The 17,807-nt window shown below is 40.8% G+C and overlaps 1 protein-coding gene across 1 annotated transcript in view; it reads right to left on the bottom strand.

The window, feature by feature from the left end:
- The window catches only part of LOC139445206 (adipokinetic hormone/corazonin-related peptide receptor variant I-like), a 66,447-nt gene that overhangs the window by 5,868 nt on the left and 42,772 nt on the right, over positions 1-17,807 (bottom strand). Inside the window, exon 2 of the mRNA XM_071226374.1 lies at positions 13,025-13,226. Coding sequence (XP_071082475.1) covers positions 13,025-13,226 — 202 coding nt within the window. The remainder of the gene's footprint in view (positions 1-13,024; positions 13,227-17,807) is intronic.

Here is a 17,807-nt window from a genome sequence, read left to right as displayed (position 1 = left end):
CCATAAGGACAAAACTGTAATGTGCTCTCGGTGAAGACAATGGTTAACATACCATAAGGACAAAACTGTAATGTGCTCTCGGTGAAGACAATGGTTAACATACCATAAGGACAAAACTGTAATGTGCTCTCGGTGAAGACAATGGTTAACATACCATAAGGACAAAACTGTAATGTGCTCTCGGTGAAGACAATGGTTAACATACCATAAGGACAAAACTGTAATATGCTCTCGGTGAAGACAATGGTTAACATACCATAAGGACAAAACTGTAATGTGCTCTCGGTGAAGACAATGGTTAACATACCATAAGGACAAAACTGTAATGTGCTCTCGGTGAAGACAATGGTTAACATACCATAAGGACAAAACTGTAATGTGCTCTCGGTGAAGACAATGGTTAACATACCATAAGGACAAAACTGTAATGTGCTCTCGGTGAAGACAATGGTTAACATACCATAAGGACAAAACTGTAATATGCTCTCGGTGAAGACAATGGTTAACATACCATAAGGACAAAACTGTAATGTGCTCTCGGTGAAGACAATGGTTAACATACCATAAGGACAAAACTGTAATGTGCTCTCGGTGAAGACAATGGTTAACATACCATAAGGACAAAACTGTAATGTGCTCTCGGTGAAGACAATGGTTAACATACCATAAGGACAAAACTGTAATGTGCTCTCGGTGAAGACAATGGTTAACATACCATAAGGACAAAACTGTAATATGCTCTCGGTGAAGACAATGGTTAACATACCATAAGGACAAAACTGTAATGTGCTCTCGGTGAAGACAATGGTTAACATACCATAAGGACAAAACTGTAATATGCTCTGGGTGAGGACAATGGTTAACATACCATAAGGACAAAACTGTAATGTGCTCTGGGTGAGGACAATGGTTAACATACCATAAGGACAAAACTGTAATGTGCTCTGGGTGAGGACAATGGTTAACATACCATAAGGACAAAACTGTAATGTGCTCTGGGTGAGGACAATGGTTAACATACCATAAGGACAAAACTGTAATGTGCTCTCGGTGAGGACAATGGTTAACATACCATAAGGACAAAACTGTAATGTGCTCTCGGTGAGGACAATGGTTAACATACCATAAGGACAAAACTGTAATGTGCTCTCGGTGAAGACAATGGTTAACATACCATAAGGACAAAACTGTAATGTGCTCTCGGTGAGGACAATGGTTAACATACCATAAGGACAAAACTGTAATGTGCTCTCGGTGAGGACAATGGTTAACATACCATAAGGACAAAACTGTAATGTGCTCTCGGTGAGCACAATGGTTAACATACCATAAGGACAAAACTGTAATGTGCTCTGGGTGAGGACAATGGTTAACATACCATAAGGACAAAACTGTAATGTGCTCTGGGTGAGGACAATGGTTAACATACCATAAGGACAAAACTGTAATGTGCTCTCGGTGAGGACAATGGTTAACATACCATAAGGACAAAACTGTAATGTGCTCTCGGTGAGCACAATGGTTAACATACCATAAGGACAAAACTGTAATGTGCTCTCGGTGAGGACAATGGTTAACATACCATAAGGACAAAACTGTAATGTGCTCTCGGTGAGCACAATGGTTAACATACCATAAGGACAAAACTGTAATGTGCTCTCGGTGAGGACAATGGTTAACATACCATAAGGACAAAACTGTAATGTGCTCTCGGTGAGGACAATGGTTACCATACCATAAGGACAAAACTGTAATGTGCTCTCGGTGAGGACAATGGTTAACATACCATAAGGACAAAAATGTAATGTGCTCACGATGAGGACAATGTTTGACATCCTATAAGGACAAACATATAATGTTCTCTGAATATACAAGGACAAAAATGTAATGTTCCCTCGGTGAGGACAATGGTTAACATACCATAAGGACAAAAATGTAATGTGCTCACGATGAGGACAATGTTTAGCATACTATAAGGACAAAACTGTAATGTGCTCTCGGTGAGGACATTGTTTGGCATCCTATAAGGACAAAAATGTAATGTGCTCTCGGTGAGGACAATGTTTGACATCCTATAAGGACAAACATATAATGTTCTCTGAATATACAAGGACAAAAATGTAATGATCTCTCGGTGAGGACAATGGTTAACATACCATAAGGACAAAAATGTAATGTGCTCACGATGAGGACAATGTTTAGCATAATATGAGGACAAAACTGTAATGTTCTCTCGGTGAGGACAATGTTTGGCATCCTATAAGGACAAAAATATAATGTGCTCTCGGTGAGGACAATGTTTGACATCCTATAAGGACAAACATATAATGTTCTCTGAATATACAAGGACAAAACTGTAATGTTCTCTCGGTGAGGACAATGTTTGACATCCTATAAGGACAAACATATAATGTTCTCTGAATATACAAGGACAAAACTGTAATGTTCTCTCGGTGAGGACAATGTTTGACATCCTATAAGGACAAACATATAATGTTCTCTGAATATACAAGGACAAAACTGTAATGTTCTCTCGGTGAGGACAATGTTTGACATCCTATAAGGACAAACATATAATGTTCTCTGAATATACAAGGACAAAAATGTAATGTTCTCTCGGTGAGGACAATGTTTGACATGCTTAATATACAAGGACAAAAATGTAATGTTCTCTCGGTGAGGACAATGTTTGGCATGCTTAATATACAAGGACAAAAATGTAAAGTTCTCTCCGTGAGGACAACGTTTGACATCCTATAAGGACAAAAATGTAAAGTTCTCTCCGTTAAGACAAGGTTTGACATACTAAATATACAAGGCCAAAAATGTAAGCTTCTCTTTGTTAGGACAATGTTTGACATACTAAATATACAAGGACAAAAATGTAAGCTTCTCTCTATTAGGACAATGTTTGACATACTAAATATACAAGGACAAAAATGTAATGCTAAAGACTTCATCGTCGTTCAAAGTTAAAATACCATCACACTGACATGACCACTTCAGAAAGTTCCACATTGCTACATTGTAGAACAAGATTCAATTAAAGGCGTTCAATAAGTCGAAGATACTCGTTCGGATGGGATTAGAGTTCTTCAATAGGCGGCATGTTTCGACTTCAGAGTGAGTATCACAGGATATGACATTGCAATACAGACTGATCTGATTGTGTTAATTGCAAATCAGTGGATAACCAATAGTTGTCACGAATTAATACGCTGTGACATAGACACTTAATGGTGAACGATGGCAACAATTACTTTCAAGTGAATACACGCACGGGGAAGTATCCATCATCGTGTGTACGCTGTCCAACTAACCGAGGCCATGAGGCTGCTGTTGCTTCGTTGACTGAGGCCAGCCTGTCCCTCTCTTGCATATGGGAAAGGTGACTATTCTTTGGGGGATTTTTATTGTTCACCTTTGATCCCATTTAAGTAGACTGACCATCCTCTTTAGGGTGTTTGATGTTAATGTGGTTTTGATGAAATTTCAATCTTTTCAAATCGCTGTGATGTTTTTTTCGCTGGAACCTGTTCAACAAAGATATCTTGGTGCTATGTTGGGCGTAATTATCATACTTTATCATAGGCTTACGATCAACGTAACACTAAGATCGCTTTGTGGAACAGAGGCCTGCTCTACTTCAGATACAATCAAGACCATTCCTTAATTTAACCTTCGCTTCTACGTCTCTTGACTACAGCGAGGGGCGTGTGTGAACAGTATTTCACTGATATCCGGTCGTGCCATCTGAATTCGGAGGAAAGTTCCACGTTATGATATAACGCAGGCCATGGACATTTTACACTCTGCTGTAGCAGCACGGGCAAGGCGCTGACAAACCAATATTCGAAAGCAGCTGAGCCTCGGATATTGGCAGCCTGTGAACAATGCTGGTACAAGAGAACAAGAATCACATGTGTTTTTTTAGGAAACTAAGTGTCACATGTTTATCGTAGAGAACATGTATCCCATTTATATTACAAATATTACAAGTATCACATGTGTTTTTACGAAACTTTTTCTATCACCACATAGTACCACATATAGTCGAATCATAGGCTTTTTGGACGTCATACGTTTTTGGACGACCATGTTTATCGCTATTACTCGCGCCATAACGGGGGTGTAGCATCACACAGACATTGTAAATACACATATGATGGCTTGTTTTTAAGAAAAAAGAAGCTTTTATGAGTGAATGAGATGTTTTGCAGTTCGTGTAAGTGTTTCTTAAGCGTCCGAAACCCCATAACAAGTGGCTACATATTGAAAAGGTCAGCAAACCCTGGTACGGCGCTCCAGACGACTGGACCCCCCGAGGATCCACAGCAGATTGTACTAGCATTCAGAAATGGGGTAAAAAATCCTTGGGGACCATCGGTCGCTGACCGTAAGTGTTGTGAACAGCAAGGTCAACTTGTCATCTAAGTTGTTTACGCGTTCTCGATTGTTTGCACATGAATAAGGAATCTCAGATAGTTTGGATTTTACAGTTGCTTTCAGGATTAGAACACACTATTAACATATTCCTCCAGCAACTAATTAGAAGTCGCTTTTCTAATTATTTCTAATGTTTGAACAAGATTGCTCAATATATTTTATTGAGATTGGATGTTTTCATTATCGGTTCATCGGCTCTACGGAGTACAGTTTTGACTTTGATTTTCAATTCAGACGTTGATGAACCGAAATATACCAGTCAAATCCTAATTGGTTTAAATGCTTTTTGCGTGTTTCTGTGTTTTTCACTGCTATGAGTAAAAGAGCGGCGTGCTTTTTGCCATGTCGTTAAGTGACTGGAGAGCAGACAGCAGTTGAAACACAAGCAGCGCATAAATACTCCATCCTTTCATCGCTGGCATCGTTTTTCGACGTTCAATCAGGAAGTGGCACAGTGTACTTTCAATCTTTTTATAAGTGTTCAAATACACTCGTAATAAATATGAATGACACATTTGCATTTAAATATAACTTTGAAGCATTATATGATGTGCTCGCAGTTGCTAAGACATCTTGTCCTCGCAATGTAGCCGATGCGACGCTAAATTGTAATTCACTCGGTCAGTAAAAACACTATGACTTCTGCCAGAGTCGAGGAGAGTACTCTACATGCACACAGATGTTGTTTCCAGACAATGATCATGTATTCCAGTAGAACAAAATACATACAACGGGAAAATTAGCATATCCAGGGGAATGAATGTAGGACTTTATCGTATTCAGACAAAGAGATATCGTACCCATTAAGGTGCAGGGATATTGCTATTTACGGTACGCATGTTAGCGTCGGCTTATGATCTCTATATGATATAATTTCACAAACAGGCAGACAAAATTGTACCCATGTTACCAATACAAAAAGAGACGTTTGTAAGTCATCCAGAAATATGTATTACCGAAAGATACGTCCTGAAATAGTTTACCCGATAACTGTGTCTCTGTAAATACTATTTAGAGAATATTACAATAAGTATTTCATATAATGATTTCAAAACATCAGTAAGAATCCTGAAAATCTTCGTCCATCCGCGATTTATACCATTGTTTGATATGGAATTTGAATGGCTTTTGAATCCGATTGATAACCAACGATCTTAAAACTAGCGTGCCTGGAATGGTGCACATGATGTCATTTAATATTCGTACATGTCCTTAGATACGACTATGATGAATGCATAAATTGTTAGTTTTAGAGAGTTCAAAAGCGGTTCAGTAAGGTCACGTATCTTTAATACTGAACCCTGACATGTGCTTCTTACGGGTGCCACCGCTGGGGGAGTATATGTTGCTTTTATTTATATATCCATGCGGGGAAACCTCCTTAATTGTTGACTCTCGATAGCGATTTCATTGGACTAATTTTCTTCTGTGCACATAGATGGTACTTATGATTGCTTCGTAAAGTCATATGTGTACATATCAACGATATGGGGGCATGGTCGTCGATCATGGAGAAAGCTGCGATAATCCCGTCTCTTCTCGGTCTGGCCCGACTATAAGGCAATCACTTTTAAATTATCCATCAACAAAATAACATGATTTCTGTTTGTGAGAGCAAATTGGTAGTGCGAAGAGGATTTTATTACAGTCGATTTGAATTCCACATTCATGCCATCTAATAATCTTGCTTCAATGAAATAACTATTGTTGCTGCATACAGAAAGAAATCAAAGAAATACACCTTGCGGAATTCCCACAAAAGAGACCAGCTGGTACTGGTAGGTTTTCCTAACATTAGCATTGTGCTCACACAGCTCTCCCATTTGAAACATCATTACAAGACAGACATGAAAAAAAGCCTGTCATTGTTCAAAGAAATGTCATGGCCATTTGGGATTGTGATTGCGGCCAAATGTTAGCTCCATATGTTGTGCAACGACGTTTGACAAGCAGCAGCATAATGGCTGACTATCTGGCAGGATTCCAATGTTCAAAGGGCACGTTGTAGGCGGTATTGTCATGGCATTGTCAAGTTATCTTGTATTTCACTCACTGGCACTTATTTTTCAAATGAATAGCGTGTTAGTGGCGGATGTTTCCGGTCGAGCAAGACACAGTTTAGCCTTTTCGCGAACACCTAATTTCACCACCACCACCCCTACCACTACTACTACTACTACTACTACTACTACTACTACTACTACTACTACTACTACTACTACTACTACTACTACTACTACATTGGCTCTGAAATTCTGTTACAACTAAAATTCCTGAAGGTTGCCTCGAAGATTGTCATGTCATTTCATAATCAAATCTGTGATTTACCGATTGAGCAACGTCGGCCAAATAAACAATTTTACCAATCATTTCTACAAAATAAACTTGACAAATCTAGCCTGTCACTCTCAATGCATGCCATTAACTGTTGCGTGTATGCTGCCGCTGGAACAGTTTCGAAAGACAATGCACAAAAAGAAGGGGATAAACAAAATCACCAAAAGAAAACCCGTCCCAAATTAAACTAACTGAAGCTGTTAAAGATAAATCCGTGATAGAACTTTGCTTGATATAACGTTACTCGGGGCTATCAATGTCAAAACGTCAAAAACTCAATTTGGCAAAAACTGAAAACAAAGTATAAGACAACAACATCAAAATCTAAATCAAATTCTTGATTCCTTGGGCAAAGTTTAAGATTTGGACATAAAGGAAGAAAAAGTTGGACAAGAAAAATAATTTCATAAAACAAAATAACCTGTTCAAAACTGATGAAAAACAGTTTTACACGCAATTTAATTAAATGTAACCAATGGAATTGGTGAGAAAAGACCCACCATTGATTCCAGTGAAAAGTTTTGGAAACAGTTGTGGTCTATACCCGGCAGCTGCAACCTCGAGGAACCGTGGGCAGAGGATTACAACAAAATAATGTCCATGACAACATAAGGTCACAATTGTTGTGTTTCATTTCACCAGATTGCCTAGAAAACAGTATTTTAAAAAATCAAAATCTAATACGGCGCCAGGACGTGATGGTATTCGAAACCGGTATTGGAAACTGTTTCTATGTGTCCAAACACCATTCCTTCATGGTTTAACATCTCCTGTGCAGCAAAAAGGACCCATAAAGGGATGTTGGGGTTGCAAGGATCAATTGCAGGTTCAGAAAATGATCCTTGAAGAGGCTGAAACTTACCATAGTAACCTCTCAATGTGTTGGATAGATTATGTACCTCAAGAATGGATTTTGAAGTCACTGGCTTGACTTGACCTCCCCGAGCGGCTACTTGATTTACTCATGTCTGTAAAAAATTACTGGTCAACTAAACTTGAGATGTAATCGAAGGGCACAGGTGGTGAATTCGGAATATAACGACAAAACCGTTTCCATATCTTATAGAAATCTCTGCATAAAGCAGAGTCGATTGTACGATTCTGACTACTAGTATATCATGAGCAAGTGTTTATGAATCACTATCAAATTGTAATAATACCAGGTAATCGCGATAAGGTGAACGTATCGGTGGCACCCGTCACAAACACATGCAAAGGCAAGTCAATTGTCCACCTGAAATAAACACGGGAACATATGGCACAAGTCAAAATAGGGAATTGCATTGGACATCATTTTTGTCAATGATGCGTCAAATTTGGAAATGTCCTCCATATATCTACCATATGCCTTTTTGAAAGCTTTACTGAGGCCTTGAATGTTGTAACCTTGATCAAACAACCTCTGACCAAGAGTCGTATGACGCTCTTTGAAATCTTGGTAAAAAGAACATGCTCGGTTCTATCTCCAAAGTTGTGAAATGTAAACACCAAAGGTTTTGTCATTCTAGAATTTTATGCATAGATCTAAATATGACACAGATAAGGCGGTCTCACTGGGCTCCTTTATTTCTAGTTCAGGTGGGAACACCAGTGGAAGGGAATTGGCTATTTGATTGATATTGAACGATATCTGATCATCGATATACCTGTAGCTTAAGTTAAACTTGGCCAAATTATCTTGTTTTGACATTGCCAATTCGAACAGAAAGTCCAATTAGTACGCATTAAGAAACCGATCCGCAAGAAGAGGAGCACAATTGGTGCCACGTGTATATCTGCATCTTACCTAAATGTCTTACCCCCCAATTGTACGTAGATGTTATCAAAGAGGAAGTCCAGCATTTCACATATTATTTTCTCAGTACACATCAGATGGCATTTGCTTTCATTTTTCACAAATTGTCCTGAACCTCTGAATATAGATACGTGACTGTATCTGTGGTCACCACGTTATGTAAGAAAAGCCCCATGGATCAAGGAATGAAGTTTTTCCTTTATGTTGTCATGTGGGACAGTGGTGTACAAAGTTGAAAAAAACCCAAATGTTGTCACCGAATGGAACTTGGTTCTTTTCTTGGACTGCAAAAAGTCAAGCAAATCCTTCAAGTTTTTTGAGCATCCACATGGTATTAACTCCACTTTCTGTGAATATAAAGAAATGGATTGTATTGGGATAATGGTATAATCTTTGAGGCAGGGGTTTGGTAACCCATTTCCATTAGAAGAGGAATATATCAGGGCGATTCTGTTAGCCCTTTGCTTTTCTGTTTGTCACTAAATCATTTAAGCGTTTTACTCAGCAAAGAGGAACGCTGGGCCCCCTCAACACAGGTCCCAAACACCCCTTACTCACCTCCTTTACATGGATGAGCTTGAAATTCCTGCCAAACGAGAATCTACACTAAAAACAGATTCTCCTCCAGAATGCCCACATCGGAGAAAAAACTTCGGGCAGAGTACAGACGTAGACTTATGAAAATCTGGAGTTCAGAGCTGAAAGCTCGCAAATAAAGCTATAAATACTTGTGCTGTACCCATCCTTTCATATTCTTTTAGTGTTGTTGATTGGACGAACCAAGAAAATAAGGGTATTGACACCCTTACACGATGAGTCAGACAATAGATCCCACCTTCCTCGCTCTTCCCTCAATCGCTACCATATACCAGTTTTAATGATAGAATTGTATAGAGCACTTTAGCACAGATTCATTTGTCTAATGATCCTCTTGTGAAACATGTCAAGACTCATGATGAAAACAAGGCATTCCGCAGTTTTCTTAAACGAGCCAAAATTTGTGGGACATAATCTCAATGTCAATGTTGATTTTGTTGATCGTTCTGCACTGCTGGACGGTACAGAGATGACTGTCAACCAAGCGAAGTGCCATATCAAATTGGCCCAGATATAGAGGGCGTCATGGAAAAAAGTTCAAAATTCTTTGGAATAGGCCTCAGACCTATTCGAGCCAGCAACCAGATCTTGTCCTTTTCGATAACTCTAATGAAAAATGTATATCATTGAATTTTCTGTCCCTTTTGACACTATTGTGATTGATAAGAGTCAGAAGAAGCATGGCAAATATGCGGACCTGGCTTTCGAAATGTAACGCTTGCATCCCAAGTTGTCCGACTTCCCATTATTCTTGGTGCCTTAGGTTTAGTACCTCCCAATCTTTTGACTGACATTGGGAGAGCACCTTCTGGCAATCTGTGTAATAATGCAGAAGGCTCCAGTGTTGGGGAGTTTTCTCATTCCGAAAAGTTGTGGGTGGGTTCGACTACGCAGCGCTTCCCGGGAGAAGTCTCATTCGCTGTCATTGTAGCGTGTAGAGGTGCAAGAGCCATCAGCCTTGCCAGGACTATCCAAACCCTCTTTGCTGCATTTAAAAAATTCAAACTGTATGTAATAATATTGATAATAACTTTTTGAATATTGAAATTCATTTTCTGAGTATGTGGATGCTCTGGTACTCAATATTACACATCACCCTATAAAAGTCCGTGTATTCATGTGGAAACAAATAAAACATGAAAAAAAGAACAACAGCGATACGAAAGATACATCTTTATGTCTTTCACCGCGCTTTGTGGATTTTACCCTCAAGATCTTTCATCTTACCGCGCACTGTTGTAAGTACGCATGACCAGTGTTAGAGAATCTGAGAAAATCAATCAGCGCCGCTCTTTGAATATAGGACCTGCACTCGCACCGCCTGCAATCGAAATAGTTTGGTTTCCTTTATCTATCAGCTGAATTTATTTATAGCCTGTCCGTATCATTTTGGAAGAGGGAAATCAGTGTGCTCGCCAAAGTTCAAGTTAACTTACGACCCTATACTGAAGAAGTAAAAATCAACAAACTCAAGTCTGCTTGCATGTCAGTGACAGTTTCAAACGAAGGACAAGGTCACCATCGGAATAAGAAAAGACAACCCTTATCTACTCACAACATTTTACGCTAGAGATCAATCGGGAATGTTATTTCGAATTATTGAATGTTATTTCGAATTGGGATGTTCTGGGCTGCAAAAAAGTCAAGTTTGCCAAATTGCCAAGTTTATGGGGCGTCTCCATATCACGTCACAGAGATTATTGCCCAGTTTATGGAGAGTCGTATATGACGTCACTGAGATTAGTGCCAAGTTTATGAGAATCTATACATTGCGTCACTATGTAGAGCCTAATATGACGTCACCATGTATTTACTAAATCACGTAACATACATTATCCAAGGTAATCGAAAATCTAAAAATCGCCACACAGAGATCGTGGCATGTTGTTGAGGTTTCCTACATGTGCAGTGTATGTCGGTATATGTTAGGGAAAGGATAATATGTTTGTGGCACAGAAACATAAATACTCCAATGCAAACAGGCAACTTTTAAGTTGAATTCTAAGGTAGTCTCACTCATAGCGAATTCAAATAATTAACTTCAGTTGTTTTCTTAGAGTAAATGCGAGTGGTTAAGATGGTGTTGGCACAGAGTGCAATCACAGTGAGGGAAATAACGACCCTCTGGTCATCTGCAGCTCGAGATGATTATCTTGGAAGTATTTCTCATTGGGAAATATAGGTTTGATTCATTCCATCGAATCGCTGGAAGACAATTTCCTTCATGAGGCCAGAAAGATATGTGTACTAATACAAACGGTCGATGGAAACTTGATTCATCAGCAAAACCAGCAGTGCATCAATATTTTATATATCTGCTGCTGAAACATGAAAACACGAGCCACCAGGGGCGGTATTAATAAAAGCGATTTAATTGGTCACAGAAGTAAAAAACAACTGTGTTTCGCCCAATTGGAATAACATTCTAAGTTTTTACTTATGTCAAGTCGTATTTCATAACACACCAAAAAGAGTAATTGAATTACCATCTTAAGGATGAGGGAGTTAAATGTCTTTGAACAGAATTGAAGTTTCTCCAAAGTGTGTAAGTACATATGCACCAACGGACACGCGGGTATCGTAAGAATTAAGGCGAATATAACCATCCTAGGAATTTAGATTAGTTACATCCGCTTCAGGGATTGACCGCCCTTCTAATCAGGGGATACTAGAATGCCCTTCTGCTAAGATATCCGCCTGCTGGGAGGTACAGCGGCGTCACTTTGCTAGGAAGTACACGGGTGTCGTTCTACACGGAAGTACAAGGGTGTCTTTCTACCAGGAGGTACAAGAGTGTCCCTCTACTAGAAAGTACAAGGGTGACCTACTAGGAGGTACAAGGGTGTCCTTCTACTCGGAAGTACACGGGTGTCTTTCTACTGGGAAGTACAGGGGTGTATTTCTACCGGGAGATACAAGGGGGTCATTCTACTGGAAGGTACAATGGTGTCCTACAAAGAAGTACAAGGGTGTCCTTCTGCTTGTTTGTGCAAGGATATCCTTCTACAAGGAAGAGCAAGAGTGTCATTCTACTTCGAAGTACAAGAGTATTCTACTACTATGAGGCACAAGTATGCCCTACTAGAAGCTGCAAGGATATCCTTCTACTAGGCGGTACACGGGTGTCCTTCTACTGTAAGGTACAGGGGTGGCCGTCTACTAGAAAGTGCAAGTACTAGGACGTGCACGGGTGTCCTTCAACTAGGAACTACAAGGGTGTCCTGCTAGGAGGTACATGAATGTCCTTCTACTAGAAAGTACAAGGGTGTCCAACTAGGAGGCACAAGGATGCCCTTCTACTAGAAGGTGCAAGGGTGTCATTTTCCTGTAAAGCACTATGGTATCCTTCTAGTAGGGGGTACAAGGATGTCCTTCTACCAGGAGGTTGAAGGGTGTCCTACTACGAGGAAGTACAATGTTGCCTTACTTCTAGTAAGTGCAAAGGTGCCCTACAAGGAAGTACAAGGGTGTCCGTCTACCATGAAGTACACGGGTGTCCTACAATGAGGAACAAAGGTGTCCTTCTACTATGAAAAAAGGGTGTCCTTCTACAGGATGAACAAGGATGTCTTCCTACGGTCCTAGGGTCTCAGCTGTTATGTGTTTCGATAAATATAGTTATATATATATATATATATATATTTGCTGGTTGAACATGCAGTATAGTGTGTGAACCAAGCACATTGTCACATAGACAGATAATAGTCACATAATAAATGTGCAGTGGTCTTCTGAACACTATGTTCGATCAATATTGATTAGATCAGTACCAACTAAGATGTAAAGGATGCATTAATCAAGCATCTGAGTCGGCACCTTATACATAGAAGAAAACGATTAATTACCAACCTTTGGAGCGTGCATTTCTAGATATTTTACAAAGAATCATGATATATGACGTGGTGATGACGATGAGTGGAAGGACGTAGACGGTGGCCACGCTGAACAGGTTGTAGGCCAGCTCGTGTACTGGCGAGGGGAAGAAGTTGAAGGTGACGCACTGGGTGAACCATGGGTGGGTCGGGTGGGGCTCCACGTGAAATATGACGCTCTGCAATATAGCAATGAAACACCAGTCACTTCGAAATAACGAAAGGCTGATTTGGAAAAAGAAGCATTGGTCCATCTAATATTGAGGTTATTTATCGTCAGCATGCAGTGAACTCCTGGTAGCATCACTATTTGATAGTGATTCATGAAACACGCTCATGACGTACTCGGAATCGTACAATGCAGAGATTCCCTGTGATTATGGAAAGTGTGTTGTCGATTTGTAAAAACCACGACAAAATATATGTAGCACATCAATGTCAGATTCGTGGCTAATCCCTAATGTTCGGCTCGAGGATATTTTTCTCCCACATGATATGACGTAATCTACTATAAATTTGGAACCAGCTGAGTTGGCAATATCACTGAGTGTATTCAAAGGTAAAATATCCATATTGTGCACAGTCCTGAGTTTTCCATATTTACTGGTGCAACAAAAGTCATAAACATTGGTATCGAGGGGGATAAACTGTCCAGGCAATGTGTATATGTTCAATTATTTCCATTATATATATACTCTTATTAAAACAACAACCTCAATACGGATATTTTTGGCCATAAAAGCAAAAATAGCGGAGCAAGAGGTGCCAAATGAAGAGGTTTAATGTGTTATTGTGTCAGTGACAAATTTCCCGGATCAAAATGATCACAACAAAAACAAACTTTTACTCGTGAAACACGTACGATTCGGAAAACGCACCCAGTGCATTACAAAAGGGCCATGGAGCTGCACGCACTGAACGTTTAACAGAACGGTAATAATGTGCAGGGTTTTTTTATTGCCTGGCATCTGCGTCAATCGAACAGTGACAGTTCAACAACATGCCAAGATTAACAGAACTGCAAAGAAAGAACGCCATAGGCCTCTTGCAGGCAGGGGAATCCCGATCAGCTGTAGCCTGGGTTTTCAATGTACCGCCCAGCACCATCACAAGGCAATGGGATCGGTTTCAACAGCTTGGGTCAACACGTGATCGGCCAAGGTCGGGACGACCAAGAGTTACCACCCCCGCCTAATATCCCTACATCCGACTGCCCCACCTACGTGAAAGGACGACCACAGCCACCTCAACCGCATCCCAAATACCCGGACTGCGCAGAATCTCCGACCAGACCGTACAACATCGTCAACAACGACTGCATTGGTGCCGTTCACACAGGGTATGGCCTCAACGCCGATGGAGAGATGTCTGGTTCAGCGACAAATCAAGGTTTCTCATCCGTTCAGGGGATGGAAGATCACGGGTCTACAGATGTCGGGGAGAACCTTACGCCGGAAACTGCGTACAGGAAGTGGACAGGTTTGGTGGGGGTAGCGTTATGATGTGGGCGGATATCTCTCATCATGGCAGGACATGTTTTGTCCATATCCAGGGCAATCTTACGGCTTAACGATACATCAACGAAACTCACCTACCACTCGTCCTGAAATATGAAATATTTAACAAATACACCAACTACAGATAAGAACTAATGCCTTCTACGTCATCATACAGCCGTTGGTAAAGCAACCACACACATATTTATTTTTCAAACGAAACATCAGTGCAACAGATAAAAGAAATAATGGACAGATGCATCCATTAAATCGATGTGAAAATTTATTTTGCTTTTGAAATAGCACCGAAATCTGTGTTCTTGTGGCCCATGGACATACTTCGGTTTTAAGGCGTAGAATGTGAACATAGCAATGGGAATGAAGCTATTGAAATAGTGATTAAAAAAGTGTTACGTGTATCTCCCCGTTCATCTGTTACCTAGCGGATATGCATTTCTTCACCTAAAGGTAATATTTCGCGTTCCGTTTCAAAATCATTTTGGTTCTTTTAAATCTGCAGATGGCAACTCAACACGGTACATTTATTTTCTTATATATGATCAATTTAAAGGTAAAAACATTCCATTTATGAATAACATATGTTATTTATGTGTACACATTCAACTGTTTATCTGCGTATCAAATACAGTTGCTTTTTAACCTTGTAAGAAGTGAAAATATAGTTTCTCATAGACATCGCGTACTTGTGGTAGAAGTATGTGGCTAGTGTGACTTGGGCTAGAGGCATATTCGCGCCCACCACGATGCTGCATGTCATATTATAAACCGGAGCACAAGCACATTGAAAAGGGAAGGAAAATGAAATTATATGCAGATACAAAAATTGAAATATGAACTTTTCTGCTCAAAGCATTGATAAAACTGTGGACAGTGCATCATTGCTTTAAGGACCAAAGTAAAATTGCGGATTAATGAAAGACTCGCTAGAGTCCACAGCGATATCAAAATCCATTTAAATCCTCATCAATGTCTTCACATCTAAATGGGCAGGAGACACATATTACATACTTGTCACCTTGATTATGCCCTAATTAGTTGCTCTTTGAACAAATTCCAAGAACCACTTTTAGACATAGAGAAGAGAAGACAAACTGCATATCCTTATATGTACATGCCCAGGACCTATTCTATGGGGTAACTTATTGAGATACACTTATCTATAATATGTTTATATGCATAAATATAAGTTCACAGTGTCCAAAATCTGTCGAGTAAGAATCACTTCATCCTTTCTTGTCCTCCGAAGGAGAACGACCAGTATTCTTTCACTTCAAAATAACCTCTAGGACAAGGACGAAACACTAAGATTTCAATGTTTATAGTACTACCAGATTAGCAAATGTCTCAGTGCCGCCGAGACCTGGACCATCAGCTGTGATTTGGTATGGATTCTAAGTGGCAATATTTCATAGATTTCTCGCCTTGATCCAACTTTCTCTTTCTGAATAATTGAATAGCTGCCATAGAATCAGTCGATGTAATGGCTTCATGCTGATAGAGATTTACCCCTTTGAAAGCTCGTGGTATGGCAAGTAACTCACAGCAAATACAGACAGATCATCGGTCATTGGGAATACATCAGATATTGAACACCTTGGTCTTGCCCTTTCGATGCCTCTGTAAGGATTTGCCGGAATATCAATCCAGCCAGAAATCGTTTGCGTTTGCTTTCACTTTATCTAACTTAATCATTTAATCAGCACTACGGAGTCGTTCTGGCAAAGGCATTTGTGTTAACAGGATTAATTCCATCAAGGTCATATTTGGAATCTTCATTGCTGAAATGTTTCTCCTCACATGCTGAGGGGCGGTGGGGTAACCTTGTGTTTAAAGCGTTCGCTCATCACGTCGAAGATCCGGGTTCGATTCCCCACATGGGTACAATCTGTGAAGGCCATTTCTGGTGACTCCTACCGAGATATTACTGAATTATTGGTAAAAGTGTCGTAAGACAATAATCATTTACTCACCCTAATGCTTACCCTGGTTTCCGTTATATGACACATCGACTTATGCACACTGGTGTCGGGCTCCGCCATACTCGGCCGTATTTATCCACAACAGCCCTGCGTCTGATTTATCCACACATCCACACTCATCCACACTCACCCTAACTCATCCACACTCGCCCTGGCTAACCCAAACTCAACCTGACTCACCCACATTTGACCTGACTCATCCGCACTCACCCTGACTCATCCACACTCGCCCTGACTCATCCATACTCACCCTGACTCATCCATACTCACCCTGACTCACCCACACTCGCCCTGACTCATCCACACTCACCCTGACTCATCCACACTCACCCTGACTCATCCGCACTCACCCTGACTCATCCACACTCACCCTGACTCATCCACACACACCCTGACTCATCCGCACTCACCCTGACTCACCCTGACTCATCCGCACTCACCCTGACTCATCCGCACTCACCCTGACTCATCCACACTCACCCTGACTCATCCACACTCACCCTGACTCATCAACACTCGCCCTGGCTAACCCAAACTCACCCTGACTCATCCGCACTCACCCTGACTCATCCGCACTCACCCTGACTCATCCGCACTCACCCTGACTCATCCGCACTCACCCTGACTCATCCACACTCACCCTGACTCATCCGCACTCACCCTGACTCATCCGCACTCACCCTGACTCATCCGCACTCACCCTGACTCATCCGCACTCACCCTGACTCATCCACACTCAACCTGACTCATCCACACTCACCCTGACTCATCCGCACTCACCCTGACTCATCCGCACTCACCCTGACTCATCCACACTCAACCTGACTCATCCACACTCACCCTGACTCATGCAAACTCCCCCTGACTCATCCAAACTCACCCTGACTCATCCATACTCAACCTGACTCATCCACACTCACCCTGGCTCATGCAAACTCCCCCTGACTCATCCACTCTCGGCATGACTTATCAACACTGGCATGACTTGAATCTTTGTTGAGCAAACGCCGTGAGAAATGCATGAGAAACGTGAACTATCTTGACTGCACGAGGACTGGAAGTGGTATAACCTTATGAAATATAGGACTTGATTTGAGTCAGCTGTGAAGAAACAAGATGCTAGTCACTGAGTTTGTTTGGGCTACCGTCACCACGAACAGTATTTCAGTCATGTCATCCCATGTCAGCTTCATTTTGTCAGTTTGAAGAAAGCCCGAAGTGACAAAGATCGTAGATGTTTACCACTCTGGTGAAACCCAGGAGC

This window comes from Haliotis cracherodii, unplaced genomic scaffold (genome assembly GCF_022045235.1).
Source record: "Haliotis cracherodii isolate W230 unplaced genomic scaffold, xgHalCrac1.p SCAF_1, whole genome shotgun sequence".
In the NCBI taxonomy this organism is placed as follows: domain Eukaryota; kingdom Metazoa; phylum Mollusca; class Gastropoda; order Lepetellida; family Haliotidae; genus Haliotis; species Haliotis cracherodii.
This window is presented reverse-complemented; position numbering and strand designations above follow the sequence as displayed.